The 20222-nt window shown below is 37.6% G+C and overlaps 1 protein-coding gene and 1 long non-coding RNA gene across 3 annotated transcripts; both read left to right on the plus strand.

The window, feature by feature from the left end:
• The first annotated feature begins 268 nt into the window (after positions 1 to 268).
• On the plus strand, positions 269 to 5451 carry dhrs7cb (dehydrogenase/reductase (SDR family) member 7Cb). 2 transcript variants are annotated; one of them, XM_035406426.1, is made up of 7 exons: positions 269 to 429; positions 1815 to 1971; positions 2678 to 2790; positions 3797 to 4007; positions 4170 to 4262; positions 4457 to 4609; positions 4889 to 5451. In XM_035406426.1, the coding sequence occupies exons 2-7, from the start codon at positions 1818 to 1820 to the stop codon at positions 5086 to 5088; spliced, it is 924 nt and encodes a 307-aa protein (XP_035262317.1). In that variant the 5' UTR covers positions 269 to 429; positions 1815 to 1817; the 3' UTR covers positions 5089 to 5451. The 2 variants fall into 2 exon arrangements, with proteins under 2 accessions (XP_035262317.1, XP_035262316.1); XM_035406425.1 differs by having other exon boundaries at positions 269 to 398.
• A 1174-nt stretch (positions 5452 to 6625) lies between these two features.
• On the plus strand, positions 6626 to 19846 carry LOC118218803. Its single transcript, XR_004763551.1, has 4 exons — positions 6626 to 6929; positions 12494 to 12593; positions 19362 to 19514; positions 19688 to 19846. It is a non-coding gene; the product is annotated as an uncharacterized LOC118218803 (long non-coding RNA).
• The last annotated feature ends 376 nt before the right edge of the window (positions 19847 to 20222 follow it).

Consider the following 20222-nt stretch of genomic DNA (forward strand, 5'->3'; position numbering starts at 1 on the left):
TACTTCACTTATATGTCACCAGAATCAATTCTCTCAGCAAAGACAACACACCCCCACACCCCCCTAAAAAAAACTAGAGATTGTGTGTTGAAATGTGTTAAACAAACAGTGACCCATGTAAAGACATTCTCTAAGAAACATGACACATGAGTTTTTTTTCTTCTTCTGCCTTGCTGGCTGCCAGGTTTCATGCTAAAGTTACCACTCGCAACATACATAGAAAATGACTGACTCAGCTGCATGCTATTAAAAGAACTCAAATCCCAGGGAGCTGTCCTCACAGCCGCTCAGAGAGGGTCTGTGAATGGGAAGCAAGAGAAAAGCTTCTAACTGATTAACTAATTAAACCTAGAAAACAACAGCCATTCTCAACAGAGGATTAGCTCTCTACGCACGCTGTAAGTGATCTTAAAATAACCCGGATTACAGGTGTGTTGTGTCAGCCAGATCATAAACCTCAGCGCTTGTTGTTCTGTGTTAACCTTGCTTGTTCTATGTTAACATGAATGCCCTAGGTCTAAATGTCATCATGTACAGCTCTCATTTGCGTTTGATCATGTAAAAAAAGAATGCCAGTTGAGTATTTGATTCATGAAATCAAAACTTGGGGGCGAGTGGGTGATACATTTGCTGTAATTGTGTTACATCTTGTTGTTTTTGGATATCAGCCGGTGTTCTGGAGGTGACACCCAGCTAGGCACTTGTGTGGGCAGCTAAGTCTAGCCCCTAGTATATTTAGACCAGGCCCTCAGGCTCTCTGCACATACCATACTGTAACAGTGGTGTGGTCTGTCAAAAACAAGTATCAACTATAATAAATGAAAAATATATACATATGCATTTCAGAATGTAGATTTTATATTTTTAATGTATTCACACAGCAGATGTTGACTTTCTTGGTTGGACTCAATACAGTATATTCCTAAAAAAGCTATGATAACCTACAAAAAATATCTGAATTTTTTTACTGTAACATACTTTTAAGGGCTTAACCTGGATAGTATGCATGAGTAAGGTTAATATTTAAATAAGGTACAGTTAGCTGTCTTATAAAATCTTTACGTTTTCATTTCAACAATGGATGGACTATGCCACTGTATTTGCAATCTGTAATATTATCATATATGCAGTAAATATTCAACAAATTTATTGTTTTCTGTTTTGTTTTTCCCATATATTATTTGACACACTCTACTTGAAAACCCAAGTTGAAAGCCCTTGTTACCGTTTTGTATAAAATATCATGGCAAGAGGACACAGTCTCTAAATAAGGCTGACATGGTTTTTTAAATTCTGTAAATAGTCTACTATTCACACTGCTATAAAATGGTTATGGTGGAAAAGTTTGTATAATTATGTCTTGCTTGATTTCCCATTACTGAAATGACATCATACTCAGTAAACATATAACCCCAGAGTACATTTTGTTTACACAAAGGGTGGTAACATACACAAAGATGTGACCAGATGCCTTTGTTGTCTGATGTCATGTCCTCTTAAGTCTCAGTTAGAGAATTTCCCAACAAAAAATATACAATTGTGAGCTAGCAATAAATATCTGCATTTTTTCGGATACACAAGAAATGTAGGGTCAACTGTTCAGTATGCTCAGCTTGAGTCTAAACCTCTGATTTAAACCCTTAGATCACAAAATTATATTACAACAGCTAACCAAACAGATATTTGGTTAGCTGTTCCCGTTGTAATGCTGTTCTGTCGTTAGGATTTAAACCAAGTCTTATGATATCTTGTGAACGTGGCATTTCAAAGAATATTGCTGACAATTATAGGTTTCCTGTATGTTTGTCTTTCAGACGATGGGATTCACATTTGTTCTGGTCTTGCCAGCGCTGGTAGTGATGGTCGCAGGCGTCTATTACCTGTACAACGAAGTAATCAGGTTAATGTCAAAGTCTGTGGTGCGGAACAAAGTGGTTGTGATAACAGATGCCGTGTCAGGAGTGGGAACCGGTAAGTCTTTTGAAACACTTTTGAATTTCCTTTTTAAATTGCACGTGAATAGACAAATGTTTTCTCGCCACTTCATGTCCTCAAATCAGGCTTCAGATGATGGAACAATTTTCAGATCCATTTGCCTGTCAAGGGCATTCCAAATATTTACTTGTATGCATATGTATACATTTCCACATTAATCTACCTGACCGAAATAGGAGTAATAAAGCAATATTATTTAATAATAATGATTGCTGTTTTGAGGTGCAATGTAACACTAGCAGACCAGCCCATGCTCCAGAGCTGAATCATGCTCAGTTATACTGTGGCTACACACTCCCATTCCAAACTGCATTAGCCCATTCCACTTACGCAGTCACTCTCATCTGTCTGTATTCCTTTGTTGTGGACTCCTGCCAACCAGCCTTTCCATCCAAGATCTCTATCAGGGCCACAACCGCTGTAGGTTATTAGCTGCTGATAAAATGGCATGGAACACTGAACGGAAAACAATAACTTGAAAAATTTGCAATGGAAAAGAGAGTGGAGGTGGGCCAGAGCTGAGAAGCACGTCACCACTGGGTCAGCAGAATGCTATCGCTTAATATAGCATCATTCCGACACACTGGGATTCGGCAGATTGTTTTATGCGACTGAATAAATAATGCAGGCCGTCTCCCTTTCTCTCTTTCTACCCTTTCTTTATCTTTCTCTCCTCATGCAGAGTGCGCCAAGCTCTTTCATAAGGGAGGGGCCAGGCTGATCCTGTGCGGGAAAAGCTGGGATAAGTTAGAGTCTCTGTCAGATGACCTCAGCAGTGCGTCAGACCCCAGTGTGGTGGGTGGGCCCTCTATGGACACCAGAACCAAAAAATTTATATGCAAGCAACAAAAAACAACCAATGGAAATTCAACATATCCCTATCTAACATGAAGATAGATTTTTATGTCAGATCAAAAAGGCCTGACCAGCTGTATTCCATCTCAAAGTCACTATTAACACTTCCTCCTCACATGAAAAACAAAGACAGGATATCCTCTCTTGACAACTGGCTGTCCATTGACACTACAACTTTTCAATTTCAAACTTGTGTTTATACACAGGACCAGTTATTCTCAGCCACATCACAGCATGTTAAATACAGCATTGATAAAGGAGTGTATGCAGTACACAATGTACTTTTCAGCCCCAGGCTACAATACCTCTTTACCTGTAAAAGATAAGTCATATTTTCAGTCAAGCTTTTGCTGTCTGATTAAGCATGAACATGGGGTCAATTGCAAGGTCTTAACTAAAGTTTAAACCTCAGTTTAAATCTGAAGATCACAGAACTGCATTACAACAGCTATTCAAAGCTGTGGAATAAGGATTAGCTGTTCCAATTCTGTGGGCTAAACTCCTACTGAACACATTGCAATTGACCCGGTGAGTTTTGTTTGAGCAGAAGTTCCCACATTGGAACTGCATTGGAAGGATTTGTTGTTTGTACGCCATAAACCTGGAAGTTTAAATACAGTTGATCACTCAACAGTACAGTATCAATTTAGCTGATATATTGGTTCAGTAAAGTAATTAGATTAGAATGGTATATTAACTATACATTTTACATTGTACCTTTGAGCCATTTTTCAGATTTAGTAGTAGTAGTAGTAGTAGTAGTAATAATAATAATAATAATAATAATAATAATAATAATAATAATAATAATAATAATAATAATAATATTACACTTACCAACAAGAACCATATATATTATACAGTAGTTGGAAAAAAATGATGTGTTGCATTAGTTGTTGCTCAGGAGTAGGTCATCCTGCTTACCTGTGGTGTTTATGTTTCCCAGACATTCACACCAAAGCTGGTGCTGCTGGATTTCAGTGACATGGACAGCATGCCAGATGTGGTCACCGAGGTGCTGGAGTGCTATGGCTGCGTGGATGTGCTCATCTGCAACAGCAGCCTGAAAATCAAGGCACCCGTGCAGACCCTGTCTCTGGAGATGGACAAAACCATCATGGACACAAACTACTTTGGTCCTATCACTTTAGCTAAAGGTGAACTCTCCCAAACATTCCATAAAATGCATGAAATTACAAAAAAAAAAAACAATTTCTGTTGTTGTAGTGGCTGACAGTAATGAATTAAGTCGATGATACAGCACATAGAGGTTATATGGAATAGAATCCAAGAATTCCAATTTCCTGGATATGTTTCAGGTGTCCTGCAGTCTATGATCTCAAGGAGGACCGGTCAATTTTTACTAGTGAACAGCATTCAGGGAAAACTGGCTGTACCCTTTCGCACTGCTTGTGAGTCCACTTATTAAAGCTTAAGAATTCAATGCATTTATGTCAAATGTATATCCCTCTTTCCTGTTGAAAAGTATGACAAAAAATTAAAGATAATAATTATGTCAAAGAGACATCATAATTCAAATCTAGTTATGTTTGGTGAAGTATGCTTTCAATTATCTATAACAAACATCTGATATGTTTGTTTTGAGACGCTGCCTCCAAACATGCTGTCCAGGCCTTCTTTGACTGCCTGCGGGCGGAAGTGGAGGAGTATGGGATCTCGGTCAGCACTATCAGCCACACCTTCATTACTGCCCAGGACAGCACGCCATTACCCAAGACTAAAAAGACCCTCTGTTCACGTGAGTAAAGCAATGAAAGCAAACAAATCGTTTAACAGAAATGAAAGGAATACAAGATATATGCTCAAAAAAATGTTTGAAAGGAAAACGCTTTTTGAATTTTGTGAGCGCACTGTGCATGCATGAATGAATTTTCATCTATTTTTTTATTAAGGTTCAAATTTCGTAGACAAACTACTGTTGTGTTCTTCAGCTCAGGGGTCACAGTAACAGCCATCTCAATTTCACTGTGTTCTCTCTGTGCTGACTGACCTCTCCTCACATTCCGGGGTATCTCAGTCTTTTCCAGGCATGGGGTTTACCCGGCAGAACTGGCTGAGGAGATTCTGAGGACTGTCAGCAGGAAGAAGAAGGAAGTGCTTATGGCTCACCCCCTCCCCATGGCTGCTCTCTACATCAGATCCTTCTTCCCGAGCCTCTTCTTTGCGGTGGTGGCAGCTGGGGTTAAGGATGCGGCCATTGCAGAGCAGTTGCAATAGAAAGAACAGCAAAATAGAAGAAAATCAAAGAGGCTGCTCTGGAGTCAATGTGACTTTGTACTGTTATGTATGTACACAAAGGCTAACACTTCATTAACAACCTGTGACAACTGAAAAAAAGTTTTATGTGAAAGCCAGATTAATGATATAGTGTACTGACAATGGTATGTTTTTAATTGCTATGTACAACCTATGACTTGATACAATAGTTTTAATTACTATGAACATTATGTGAATTGCTAAGATATTCAAGTTGGACCCTTGTTCCATTGTTTGTAATTGTGAGCAAGTGAAATAATACATTACAGATTCATGGTCAATTATTTAATGAATGTGGTGCTAATAAAAACATACATTCTGTAACTGACTGTTTTGTTCGTATATGTTTATGCCTGTAGAACTGACACATGCTTATTTTTACACAGATATTTTATATTCACATGTGCCACCCAGACCAAACATATATTCGACATTGTCAAAAATGTAATATATTTTCAATCTTAACATAATGTGAATTTTCTGCTGTTCAGGGACCCATTAATTAGAGAGTTTTTGCTTTTGCTTATTTATTGTGGCTGACAGGTGGTGATTATCAGTTTGAATTATTCCATAATAGTCAGTCTTAAGTATGGATGCAATATATCAGTCTTTATTTTTAAATATTTTGAAAGCCATATAATTCCCATTTGTATTTCTATTAGGCAGTACTGCTTATGCTCCCCAAACTAGTTTTTGATATAAAAAGAAGAAATAGTTTTAATATGAATTAACCTTTATTGTACTATATGTACATGTGGTCCCACGCCTGGGACCTCTTACAGATTTTTGTGCGTCACATATATCAACAAATGACATGATGTTACCCTGTGCTATACAACTTGCTTCATGGGCTGGTGTCGCTTGATATGACTGTTGTAAGATGGCTCCCCCATATGGTAATTACAAGAAATGCAGTGGATTCTGTTCACTCTGGGATGGTAGGTGTATGACTTGGCAGGGTAGACCCCATACCTAAGCAGCACTGAGAGTTTGGCACTTTCTGGATTCCGTACCGAAATAGCCACAATGACCACAGACTCTCAGCCCTTAAGAACACTAACTTCTGCACCTTCTGACCTCATGCACACATACTTCAGATACAACTTCACATGTCTACACAATAAAACTCCAAATTGGGTTATTTTGTTTTCTCCCTGCAGATTAATAATTTTCCCCATTGGGCATTTAGCTACATCCACCAATAACAACAGCTGATCAAAGTAGACTTATCTAAGTAACTAATTGCAGGATACTTGGATACACAGGTAAAATGGAAATATAAAGAAGTTAACATGTGATGTTAGTTCAGCCAATAGAACACTTTTTTAACAAATTTGTGCTTTGTGGTCACCATCGTTTTGTGTGGAAGCCAGCTTGCTTGATAAGTAATATTGCCAAAAATGAAAACTATTGCTTTTACAGCTGTATAATCCCTGTTGGAACCTCATTAATATTTCTGAAATGCATTCTCTATAATTTCACATGCAAACACCACATGATAGGGTATCATTTAGATTTTGACAACACTTTGGCTAAAGCAATACTTTTGAAACAGTATGGTGCCTGAAACGTGCCTGATCCGATAGTCTAGCTTTAAGTAAATGAGCAAACGACCACATTAAAGGACGTATTTCTTATTGCAGAGGCACATCCCATTGCCAGTTTTGCTTTTGGCACTTTGTCCGAGTTTAACGTTAGCTTGCTTGCTACTTGCTGCCATTGACTGAGACGACAATGCGATTGTAACTCTGGTGAAGACGGCACCCAACCCTATTCATTACCGACAACTACATGACGACAAGGTAGGCCTTAAAACCTATTATTGTTGGCTTCACTCAGCCTTGTTCTGCGTGACTGCAGTTCGGTACTATTGGAGTCATTTTGCAACAGCATTACATACAGCGTTAAAAAAGATCAAACATAGGCAAGATAAATGGTAAATTTAAGAGTTAATGGCCATTTAAGTCAGTGTTTATAACTTTATTTCCTTATGCAATGTTGATATTGAAATTATATCAGACCAATAGCCTATGTTTAGGAAATGTCACAAAAGGGAAGCCATATGGATTTCATGACGTCAGGTTTATCGATTGTCTTAATATGGAATGGAAAAATTGACTGCTGATTGACATCAAAACGATGCTCACGCAAATTAAACTAACTTTATTCAAAAGTAATGCAACCCAGTGTTTCCAAAATAATTTAATGTAACTTGACCCTGTGTTTTTATCTTACCATCTGAAGCGAATGTGGTCATTTAAACTTTATGTGGCAGTGGTGGCAGTGGAGGACACATGCAACTACATTTTTCGAGTATTGGGACTATTTTTATACAGTATATGATTGGGACCTACCCTTTGAATAACAAAAATGCGTCATAAGAAGACATGTTTGGGTACTGTTTTATTACACACCAGCAGATGGCACCAATGTTAGGAAAATATTTGAGATGAACGACTCAATCATTGAACACTTATGAGTTTTTCTGATGCAATGTAATGAACGGAAATAACATATGCACTTTGTACTGCATACTGTTCGAAAACTATTTGTAATAAATGTACAGAAAAGAAGCAAACCAATAACAGAGAACACTCACAATTTATTTGTGCTAGTACGAGTACAAATGATGGAAACAGTGTATTTATAAACCAATTTTGATGATTAATGCAATATTTCACCACAATTTATCTTAATAAGTGTGATATGTAATAAATGTAATATCTACTTAAAATACAAATTAATAAATAATTAGCAATTGTGTTACATTACATCAGATCATGGAAATATTTAAGCTCTTCTTCAAAAAGAGAGAGAGATAAAAACATGACTCAGTTTTCAGCTTGCAGATGATGTCAGTACTTAACGTGCTGCATACATCAAACAAGAGGAATACTCATGTAATTGTCAGATGGAGCTTATGAGCAAAAGACCTTTAACTGAACATCTAAGCCAAAGAGTGATACACTCAAGAAAGACCTTCATGAAGTGCCTTGTTCTTAATTTATTCAGTCATCCCTATTGTCATGTAAATGAAGAGGGCAAAAGGCGCAAGTCTAGAGTACAGCTGGTCTTCGCGAATATTAATCCCACAGGCCACTCACTCCTTGGGGATTAAACCTTTTCTCTGTCCACGATCAGGAACGAGATAAGGTGATCTGAGCGAATCATTTACTTTTAATTTCATATGACTGGAATCTCATTGCTTTAACAGTATGGTGTGAGTTAGGGCTGCTTGTCAGGCAAATTAAACTTAAGTTACAGGAGAAGATTTAGATGTGCCTACACACATGGCCAACAGTTTATGTAATAATATAAAAATGGTGTGTGAGCATCTTAGGTCTCTTAAAGATGTATGATAATGCCTGATTTCCATCATAATAACTCTTCATGAGTGTCTGTAATAGGTATGTTGTTTTCCAATTAAATTAAATAAATTATGTGAAATGTCTTCACAATAAAATGTTGAAATATCCCAATACCATAAACACGCAGTGATGTTATAAACTATAAAAACAATGAACTACATAAATGATTTGTGTCATCTATTGACATCTACATTACACATCTATGTTGTGTAATGTAAACAGCCATAACTAGAGTACTGCTGTGATATACAAAAGAAGTTCAAGGTATATTTCCCTCCTTTTTGACTCAGTCTAAATGTGTTATGTTGAATGTGAATAAGCAAGCACCACTCATTAATATTTAAAGGCTACCATGATTTATGTTAGGATGATTTATAGGGGTTGGGTAGAGTGCAAGTTAATGATTCCTTTGCCTCAGCTTAGACAAGGCCAGCTCAGAATATATTTGGTAAATATTTCCTATTTATTTTTTTCCTTTTAATTTGTCATAGTTGTTTTTCATTAGAAAAATATAGGTTCTCATATTATTATTATTATTATTATTATTATTATTATTATTATTATTATTAGTAGTAGTAGTAGTGTAGTAGTAGTATTCTGTAATAAAATAATCTGTTTCAATGTAAAAATCTAGAGCATTTTGATCTCTACAAATGGGCCTGTGAAAAATAATCAGTATTATAGGATTTGTGAAATATCAGTATGGTATGTCTCATAACTCAATAGGTCAAAGAATTCATTGGATTGTTTTGACTGTTCAATGTCATATAGTATGTCTATGTTCTTTCCCTTCCTGTGTTTTTACTTTAAACTATGTTATCTACAATTGCTTACAATGAGTGTGCCAGGTTAAGAGTCATTGTCCCTACAGTGTTTTAATGATGGGTTCATTTTTTTTTTTTGTAGATTAGATTTTAATCCGACAGACAGAGCTTGCTTTAATCAGATATTAAATTCACTGAGTGCAGAGTAATCTTTCTTGAAAAGATTTTCATACAATGATAGTAGCTTTAAGGGCTTTTGTTCTTCTTAATCAAGGGGAAATTTTCTTTGCATACACAATATACAGTAGTATACTAAATCTTAACATTTTATAATCTAAAAGAATTTTGCTAAATTGCATCAGTAATTATTTCTAAACTTAATGAGAAACAGCCTTTAGCTGTTGACCTGTTCTACTCTTATCTTATCATTACAGTATAATTGAGTATAATAGAATTCAGCAATTGCACTGAAAAATAGATGCCCTGATGGCTTTATTATTTTATTAAAAATGACAAAATCATTTGATGTTGAAGTATTTTTGGTTCAGCTAAACCTAAAATTGTCACTATTATTATTGATACAATACTCCTTTCAGTTGAAATTGACATGTTTTAATTTGATATTTAGTTAGTTGCTTATCAGGATTCAAGAAGAACTGTGATGTTAAAAATGTAAATAATACCACAATGCTGTGCATTACTTGCTGGAGTTCCAGTGTCATTACTGAGTAGACAAAACAGGCTACTGTTAGTTCATATAACTTAACCGTACTGCACTGTTACTTTCTGAAGTGTAGCAATGATGTACACGTGCACATGAAGTATGGTCACAGATACATAATACATATTTACTGTGATCTTTATTGCATGTTTTACCACTCTACACTGAAATTGTGAATCCATTACCATTTGATGGTATGCCTCAAATATTTACACTGAACATGAGGAATTTTACCTTAAATTACAGGAGCATCTAAATCATGGTATGGTTGCTTGTTGCCCTCTGTTCTCTGCACGGGGCAGTGGAGAGTTGTGGAAAATAAAGGGTTGCATGTCAGATGAAAGCAGACTGTGATTGAGTGCTGTTGTTGGCTCAGTAACCAGATAACGCTACTGGAGCCGCAAGTTCAAGCTGAAAGTTCCAGATTACTGAGTTATAGTTTCTTGCCCTTTGCCTTACCTTCCAAAATACTGGCACAATATAAACTCACACAAATAAAACTGGCAAATAATTGTTTTAATTAAAACTATTAATAAAAAAATAAAATCTGCACTTTAAAAGCTGCAAATTATACTGTATATAAATGCTGGATGGACAATCGTTCTTCAGAATGCCACAGTTGCTTACCTTTCTGCACTGCGCTCATCGTGGTAATAATATCAACATGTATGCTAATTAGCCCTTTAAGGTGTAAGGTCATATGTAGAAATATGTAGTTAGAATGTTCTAAACATTCTGATGATTATTCCTGGCAATTGAAAGCTGTACAGTTCTAGAACACAGACTTAGATTTTTGAAAAACATGCCCAAAAACCTACACTTCAAAGGGCTAAATAAAACTTGCCAACAGTTCTGCCCATCAGGGACATAATTAGACATTTTCTGTTTATATGCTGCAATATGCCAGCACTAGTCTTGTCTCAACATTTTTTGAGAGATCCTTTTCAAAACTGATAATATTTCCAACAAGAACATTCTGCCTTTGTGTTTGAGTCCAGTAAAGCAAAGCAGAATCCAGCTGCAATTACTACAGATCAGAAAATAGAAGAACATATGTTATACTGACTTTTTGAATGGTGTACTGGGCATATTTGAGGTGCTAGACAAGTATGTGATGTGGTGGTTTAAGGGCTTGCCTTTAAAAAATAAGTGAATAATGAAACAATTGAACTTCCCTCCCTGAAGAGTGAAAGAATACAGGCTTGGATGTTAAGTGGACCGGTAATGGAATTTGTTAAGGCCTAATTAAAATAGCCGTTAATTAAGTGTGGTCAGTTTCATTTTAATAACTTAGATGACTGTCAATCATTCTTATTCCATCCCAATGTTCTTCTTTCTGCCAGGGAGCCTGCCACTCAACAGCAGACTGCATTGATCTCCTGTGCCTTAATTGGAGATGTTAATAGAGCTTCAGGCTTTATTCTGCTATTGATCCGTCTACTCATTATCATTTGATATACAAGACATGATCAATGTTCAATGTCATCATGCAGGTTTTCTTTATAATGTTTTATTGTTACCTATTTTTATCTTTATGATATCTTCATTGTGTCTGAATACATGTTTGATTAAACAAAACAGGACTGACCATAAATATTTTTTAATGGTTTTTTTAAGCTGCCCTTGAGATGGCAGTGTCCATCACTCACTTGCTCGATCAGCAAGAGTGAGGCTCCAGAACAATCACTACAATGCCTTTGTTTTACTTTAGATGGCAAAAGGCCAAAGGACATCATTAAGGGGGTCTGTCAAAGTACCCTGAGCTTCTGGATAGTGGGTTTCATAATAAATGTAGCCATGGGCTTCCGAGTTTCACTGCCTTATTTCAGTGGTTACTGAGTCGCTGAACATTGAATACTGGTGCCATTATTGCTTCAGTAAGTTCTGTCTTGGAAGCGTGCACATTGGCTGAAGAATGCTGGTGTGTTACAGGATCAATATAGATGGTGCAGGGCTGGAACTACTTTGGCTACCACAGGCAATTAAATGAAATGCAAATTAACTGGAAGCAGTACACATGAAATGCTGGTTATGATGTCATCTGGCACGCTCATTTTCATTTTGTTTACTCCCAACTGGATGGGATGCATGTGTATTTTCAATAGTGCATAGCACTTTCTCAATAGTAAGTCTGCAATAGCTATGCAATTAAAATTCAACAATATTGACATTGTGTAATTATCAGAGGGGTCATTAGGTCTGCTGCTATTTGAGTGCATAAAAACGAGTTCATTCTTGGATGACTTGCTGGCAGTGTGCGTACCTTCTCCCAAATTAAACTGTAATGATTATGTGTAGTGGGAGGGGGCCACTAATGAAACAGAAGGGGCCCTAGGCAAACAGGGAATTAAGCACAGCTTTAGGGGAGCAAGGAGGTCCTGTGTAATTACTACAGGCAAACACCATGACCCCATCCCTTCTTCACCACCATGCCTTTAGGTCCAATGAAGCACTTCACCTTTCCCACTCCATAATATTGGCCATACTCCTTCTTGTCTATTGAATACCTGTAGGCTGGAGTGGATTCCATGAATTTCCATGCTACATACAAAATGCTCCAATATGAAGTTATGAGGATATTTCTCGCCTGAACTGTTGAGAGAACCTTGGTCCGTAAGTATCAGAATTACCAGCAGGTGTATTGTGTCTCTAACATCCACATGTCCACATTTTCCATGAATTAATAGGTAATACTCTGGAGCCTATGGGAATGTCAATTCAGTGAGAGATTTATTTTTAGATCCCTGATCCATGTGCAGAAACCAACTTAACTTAAATACTTAAAGCGCTAAATTTTATACTGCTATGAATTACTTGCTTGGGTATATTGTTGACCATCAAATATATATGATTATTCCAAGACATTTGTATCCAGAATTTAGAACGTTAGTAAATCCCTTTTCTGTATGGGTGCAAAAATGTCAAACTATAGTAGTTTCTACATATTTCTGTGTTTTTACAGAGATTCTTTTTATCAAATGACATTGAAATGTATTTATTCAATTGCCAGGTTTAAACAGTCATGAGAAGACCTTTAACAGTGTGTTGTGGATTTCTATGTGCTTGAAGAACGGTCAGTGCTTCTGTAGGGAGCCCATGTGTTCAAATCTAAATATAAAACAATCTAAATCTCAGAATCTTAGAATATTTAGTGGGATTGTATGACTAAAATGGTTATATGCAGTAAGTGAATACTAAATAAGAAAATATATGGCACATAAAATAAATAAATAAGACCAGAGCACACAGAACAGCTAAGCTTTTATATTAGTAAATGGATTAATAACAGTTTTAAAAACATTGCCTACCATGCCTTTTATTTAAACTGATATGCTGTAGAGAGAGTGTAAAGCAGTGGTAACTGGTGTTCAGGGAGTTGTCGTATTCATGATTCTGACCCTACATCTAGTGACATTCTCCTTCATGTGGCCATTTCTGCACACTCAACACTTAAGGCTGCTTAAACCAAGCACTGAGTTCAAATTGAGAAGGGGTCATAAAGCTGGAAAACAAACACAAATCCCCCATAATTCCAGTGGGATCATGTTGCACTTTACATATGATTAAAAAGGAGGAATGGGAGATCACATCTTCTTAAACAGTCATCAGGTAAAAAGACCAGTAGTTATTGCAGTTATGTAAGAAACAATTAATATATTCAAATCTCAAATTATCTTATATGTATGATTTTTAATATTTGCCTTACCTTTTTTTGTTGAAAAGTAAGTTACACCTCATATTTCAGAGTGCCCAAAATGGCTAGAGGCATGATCATGCTACAATGACTGCAGTGTACCTAGGGAGTTGTTTTGGTTACATTTTATGGCCCCTGATTGGCTCTAATCTACATAATTCTCTTGATTAATGGCGTTAACATAGAACCCTTCATTTAAGTGTCTAACCTTCTAACCTTCGTTAAGAAAATTAGCCTGCTTACCACATGTACACAGAACACTTTTTTCATAACTGCAAGGGAATGGTATGGTTTACTCACTGCAATTCAAATGAAAAAGTCAGCCTATATCTTTATCTATACCTGGCTGCGTCTTTCCAAACACACTCTGCCAGGAGTACAACTAAAAATACAGAGCCATCTTCATGGGGAGGGGCAGGAGATTCATGATTAAAGATAAAGTGAATGACCTACTCAAGAGGATTGTGCTAAAAAGAAATAAAGCAAGCATGGAACACATTCCAGAGATGAAGCAGAGATGAAAAATCTTTCAGTGGACCAACAATGTACCTGTCACAATATCAGTTCTGATGCTCTCATTGTGCTCTCTGATGGTTAATTTGCACACTAAAAGACTCCAGTTAAAAAAATTCATTTCCTGCTGCTTGCAGCTGAGGCTTTTTATGGGTCCAATGAGATTCTGCTGTTGTCTTCTGCTTTGCAGAAATGCTCTGCACCTTTGTTGTAAATCACTATCACTGTTTGGCCAGATTTAACTGCTGTGTTTATTATGCATGTGGGCTAGTTTCCATTGAGTAGTTAAATTTCACAGGAGAGAGTTAGCTTGGCACATCTGTAAGACTGCAGGCGATCTTGCACCTTGTCCAGCGTATCTTGCCCTCTGCCGTATGGGGCCTTGCCTCGTGCCAGACCAGCAGAAGAGATTAACAGCCCCCTCGGCTTCCCCTGGCTTTGATCATTGATCCCAGCAGTTCCCTAGACACCCAGCGATAATAACTGTCCCTTTGGAGATCTCTGACTCATTATCAGCCAGGATCACGGTATACACTTTATCTCTCTGTGTGTTCTTTGACTTTATTAACCTATTGATGTCCAACACTGAGCTCTGTCAGCACTGTGGCTACTCAACACAGCAGGCCAGAAAAATGGGCTTATTCTCAGTTTTTTTGCACACAGCTTTAATGTCAGCTTGTAAGCTTCATGGGCATAGAATAGAAATTTCTAGAACTTTCAAAATCCGCATTCTTTTTAAGGGTGAAGTATTGTAGATACTGTCAATTTACTCTCACTTCTGTCAAATATTTATTGAATCCATTAAACATACAGGGTCTATGGATGAAATGGACAAAATATGATTCCTTGTGAGGCTATAAGGCGGCAGCAATGCCAGCTTTGACCCACAGTGCTGCAAATTGGGCCAAAATATAGAGTTGTTTTCTGATTACAACTGTCAGGGTTTCTCCTGCCTGTGCACTGGCGGCTCTCTCATTGATCAGATGCCTGCAAGTCTACCTGCTCCAGTCGCTGAAGAAGTGCAGTCCTCCCCTGCAGTGGTTGTGTGGCTCAAAAGTTGGGTGATAGAGACTAAGTATGGAAGAAGCCCTGGCAGTCCGCGCATGCTTGCTGTGGTGAATGGTGAAGTGCTGTCCTGAGGAAACTTGACCAACCTTCCACCAAGCCCACCGTGCCCTTGCAAGACAATGGCATGAAAACTGGGGCTGATGTGAAAGCAAAGTAACAAAGTGACAGCCAGAGTGCAGTGTTCAGGGACAAACTTCAGTTCTAAGGCTAGCGCCTTGGTCAAGGGAAATGGCAGGAGTATATGGAACATTATTGCAAAAGGACTCCAATAGTACCCAGGGGCAGGCTCGCAGAACAAGCCTGCGGCTGGGTGAAGCCTGAAATAATAGTCCGAGGTTTAGGTCTGTAGCTGTCTGAGTCACGAATAGTGTTACCAAAACAAGGGAGCACTAGGGCACCGGTTCCCATAAGACTGGTACCTAATCACAATGCAGATTTCTGTCCTTCATTTTGGTGTCGTCTTCCCTAACATTACACTCACTCTGTTGACTAAATCAGTGACAGCAGGTGCCGTTGTCAAGCTAGCTAATGTTAAACTCGGTCAAAGTGCCAAAAGCACAATGGTCAAAAGTGTGGCAACGAAACCCATCCCAAGTAATGAAATGATATTATGTGAGGTTTGCAAGTTAAATGATAGAGAATGCATTTCATAAATATAAATGAGCTTCCCACAAAGATTATACCTCTGTAAAATCAGTAGTTAAATTTTTTTGGCAAGTTAGCAAACAAGCTCGCTTCCACACAAAACAAAGATGGCAACCACTACAGTTTAAAAAAAACATGTTCTATTGGATGAAATAGCACCACATGTGCACTTACATTTTGCCTGTGTACAAGAGTAGCCTGCAATTGGCTACTTTGATCAGACTACTTTGATCAGTTATTTGCAGAATTCCAGAAGATGTAGCTAAATGTCCAATGGGAAGAATTATTTGATTGTGGTGCAGGAGCATTTATGATGACAAAATTGACAGGAAAAAGATGAAAGAGAAATACAAAATATTGTGTGGGTGTATGAAGTTGTTAATGTTCTTAAGGGCGGAGAGTCTTTGGTCGTTATGGTAATTTCTGTAGGTAATATTGAAAAGTGCCCAACCTTCTGTGCTGTATTGGTATAGGACATGACTCGCCAAGCCATAATTTGGTGGATGCCATACCTACCATCTCAATTTAAAATAAATTGCTACTATATTAAAATATAAAAATAGTTCTATTAATATTGATGCAAAGGAAATGCATTCTGAGACCGTCAAAGGTTGACAGTTGTTCTATGTGCTTTTTTCTGGATCAGTGGTCTACAGCCTGTTAGTGCCTGCATAAATAACTAGATTTGGGCATGGTAGTGGAGAACGAAACCTTTTAACAATAGAATCGTATCCACACGGGAGTTAAATATTCAAGCAGTCTTCTTTGGTGACCACTTAGAAAATGGGCAGACTTAAACATATATACATCAACACCAAATCAATTGTTAACAGTGGCCAAAATTAACATCCAAAAAACAAACACATTCATATCTATCTATCTATCTATCTATCTATCTATCTATCTATCTATCTATCTATCTATCTATCTATCTATCTATCTATCTATCTATCTATCTATCTATCTATCTATCAGAGTGATAGAAAAAAGGCTACTGTCCAATATTGTTACTGTTGCTGTTAGGTGTGGAACTTATATCTGGCCTCGGTCAGTCAGTACAGAAAGCCTCAATGATGAAATGCATGGAAATGCTTCATGCGACCAGACCACTTTAAAAAGCAAATAAATTATGCTATACTGCCAGAGATTTCTAGGCTATATTTGAAAACACAGTTTATCATGAGTATTTCAAATTCAACACATGGGTAATTATTATACTTTTTACTTTTTTACTCCTGAAGAAGGAAGACAGCTTAATCGTGTGATAACATTTTTATTTTTTCGTTCATATGTTTTGAATAAAAAACTAGTGGAAACAGCAATTTACTCCACAAAATGATTAGTATCAAATGAACACCCCATACACTGCTCTGAATGAAACCACACAAAAATCTATAGTCATGTTTAGAAAAGTGTTAAGGATATACTTACAGGCAAATTTCATAATGAAAGCTTCACTACAAACAACACCTCCATCTAGTTCTATCTTCTACATGCATAAATGTACAAATGCTGGCTATGAACTGTACCTTAATGTTTTTTTATTCCATCAGATCAGAGGTGGGTGACAAGGGTCATATCTGTTTCTGGTTTTCATGCCAACATCTGGCTTTAATTACTTAATTACCCTTAACATTAACGCTATCTGACATTTTAGCTACAGTGCATACATGAGAGCTGAAGACTGTTCTTGTGGTCTTATATGAAATGTTTTACTGTGATCTAATCTACAATGTTGGTGTATATAGCCAATTAGCTCATTTAGCCTGGGTAATTGGTGGAAACAAAAATCTGCCTACACACCGGCCCTCCTGGACTGGAATTGCCCGTCCCTACATCAGATTTGGGACCATCGCCTGGAGAATCTCTGTGCTGAGTGGTCTTGTGAAGAGGGAGAGGGAGTGTGGGTAGGAGTGAGAGGGGGTGTGTGGTGGGGGAATAGCTTTTGTTTTGCATTCGCTCATTATTATGAGAAAAGAAGATGAGATGTGGATAGATCCAGCTGAGTGACCTCACGTTGATCAGTTCCTATTAAGAACAATGAAGCAAAAGCCCTTGGGATGCGCAATATGAAAAGGGTCATCAGTCTTAAGCTATTTGCTGCTGTCAGTGCCTGTGGGAGAGCGCCAGCAATTAAACAGCACCTCTGTGGGTGACCTACATGGGCCGATTCACCACACAAGCTGCATCTCTTTTCTCTCCTCCTCTTTCACGTCTCAGAGTAAGTTTTGGTTTATAAATACCTCTGTTATCGTCATGTCATGTTTCATTTCAAGCTCCCTTTTACAGTGCTCTCTGTATTTGCTCACTCTTGCCTGCAGCTGGATGTTTTTGCCATTATTGTGAATTCTTTTTTATGTCTTAAAAGCAGCAGCAGGCCCAAGGCAGGTGAATTTGCTCTATTCAGCACCCCCCTTCCCCCACTCCCTGGTTGTTGTTCCCATCTAAACTGAAATCTGAATCCCCCTCAGGGAGTATAGTTGGTTATTTTTGTGCACAAGACTCCATTACAAGCTCCACTTTCAGGAATGCATACTTTTGTCTGCTCAGAAACAGGCCACTTTCTCTCTAACCCAAAGTCACACCTGAAGCCAGGTTCACCTAAATGCACAAACAAGTGGACTCCCTGACTATGTAGAGTGAGAGATTACTAGATTGTGAACTAGATTATTAAAATGACAGGGGTTAGGGTGGGAACACACAGATTTATGAAACCAAGTAGAAGAATGGGGGTTATCCCTGCCTCTGTCCACATGAAACAAACGGCAGATTAATGTCACCCCTACTAGGATCGTGGCCCAGACTTCAAAGCTAGTGCAGAGCAAAATGTTCTGAAAATCTACAGTTACACCTTATTGACATGAACTTATGCATTCTTCTTACTATAATACATCTTTAAACATCAGTCTTTAAATGTTACTTTTTGTATTGGTGTACAACATCAATTCACTAATTCATTTTCTATCAATAAGATATTCAATATTTCTTTCCTGCCATGCTTACAATCGATGCAAATAAACTTATGTTGCAACTGAACTGGGTGACATTATGGCTGTGTATAAATTTGTAATGTTTTCCAGTATGCAATTAAAAATTGAGACCAAGTACATTATGTATGAAATGTATTTACATACAATGCCAATGGCAGAAGCATTTCTGTTGGTCAAACACCTCACTCAGTCAGAAAAGCGTCTGGAATATCTCATGTTTCAGATAGTCTGTAGACTGGAATTTAAAATATTGGTTTAACTGTCCTCTGAGGGCTGACCAACTGTAAGAGGCTTTTACGGGATCCTTTGAGGGCCTGACATCATTGGTAATGTATTGTGTGGTCAGTCATTTTTTGGCTGCTGGCACCCTCTTTGATTTTGTGTGTCAGTTGAAAAAAGAGAGAAAGGTACTTATGAGTTTGACAAGGCTATTTTGTTTTATTTTCCCCTTTTCCCCCCCTTCAAATTTAGAATGCCCCGTTTATGCATGTACCTGCTCATCGCTACATCATCCACTGTCAGTTTGGTAGAATGCCAACAGGAACACACTCTACTCCAGAACAATGTCAAGTTGCAGCTTCTTTTCACTTCAGAGTCCACCTGCTGAGCTCACAATAACAGCAGGTCAGTAGATGACACTTGTGGTGGAGGCAGTTTTGTATTAATTTTTGACATCATTCAATGGTATGCATGTTCATTGTTCAATGGTCTACATATGACCAGTAATGTTCAGTGGGATACATATGAACAGTAATTGGATTTAATAATATTGTTAACTCATGTTTCTCATTTTTTAGCTGTGCGCTACCAGAAGGCCAGCTTTAGCTGAGGCTAAGGCATTTCCTCATTATCCCCCTGATAATGTTTTTGAACAACGAGTGAGTTGAATATAACATTAATTTAATAGCTAGCCAGTTGGTTAGGTAATTTAAGATGATGCCTGTCTTACTTGCTAAACTAGGAAATGTTGGTAGGGTTGTCACTCATTCTGTATAATACAGTATCATTGCTTACTACAGAGTAAAAAGTCTTTCATTATAAAGTTGTTCTGCGTGGGATTTGTTCCATATTTTCCCTCTCGGTAAACATTCTGCCTGGCAGTCCATGCTCAAAACGCTCTGCTCGGCCAGTATGCAATTTCACTTGTTGAACAATATGCTGCATTTTGACATTTAGAGTATTTAACATGATTTATACATTTGGGGGAATTGATGGATACAAATCTTAACAAGGATAAGATCAATAAGAATCTTAACAAGGATTCATAGCAGTGATTGGAACTGTAATAGGTCTGCCGTGGCATTGCACACCTCCACTAATTTGGTATATGGA

Source organism: Anguilla anguilla, chromosome 2, assembly GCF_013347855.1.
Source record: "Anguilla anguilla isolate fAngAng1 chromosome 2, fAngAng1.pri, whole genome shotgun sequence".
NCBI lineage: Eukaryota > Metazoa > Chordata > Actinopteri > Anguilliformes > Anguillidae > Anguilla > Anguilla anguilla.

Bases quoted from the DNA above. Each gene is read 5' to 3' on its own strand.
- dhrs7cb (XM_035406426.1), top strand. From the start codon at position 1,818: ATGGGATTCACATTTGTTCTGGTCTTGCCAGCGCTGGTAGTGATGGTC. The intron at 1,972-2,677 runs GTAAGTCTTTTG...CTCCTCATGCAG, and splicing joins CGTGTCAGGAGTGGGAACCG to AGTGCGCCAAGCTCTTTCAT. The intron at 4,263-4,456 runs GTGAGTCCACTT...GTTTGTTTTGAG, and splicing joins TGTACCCTTTCGCACTGCTT to ACGCTGCCTCCAAACATGCT.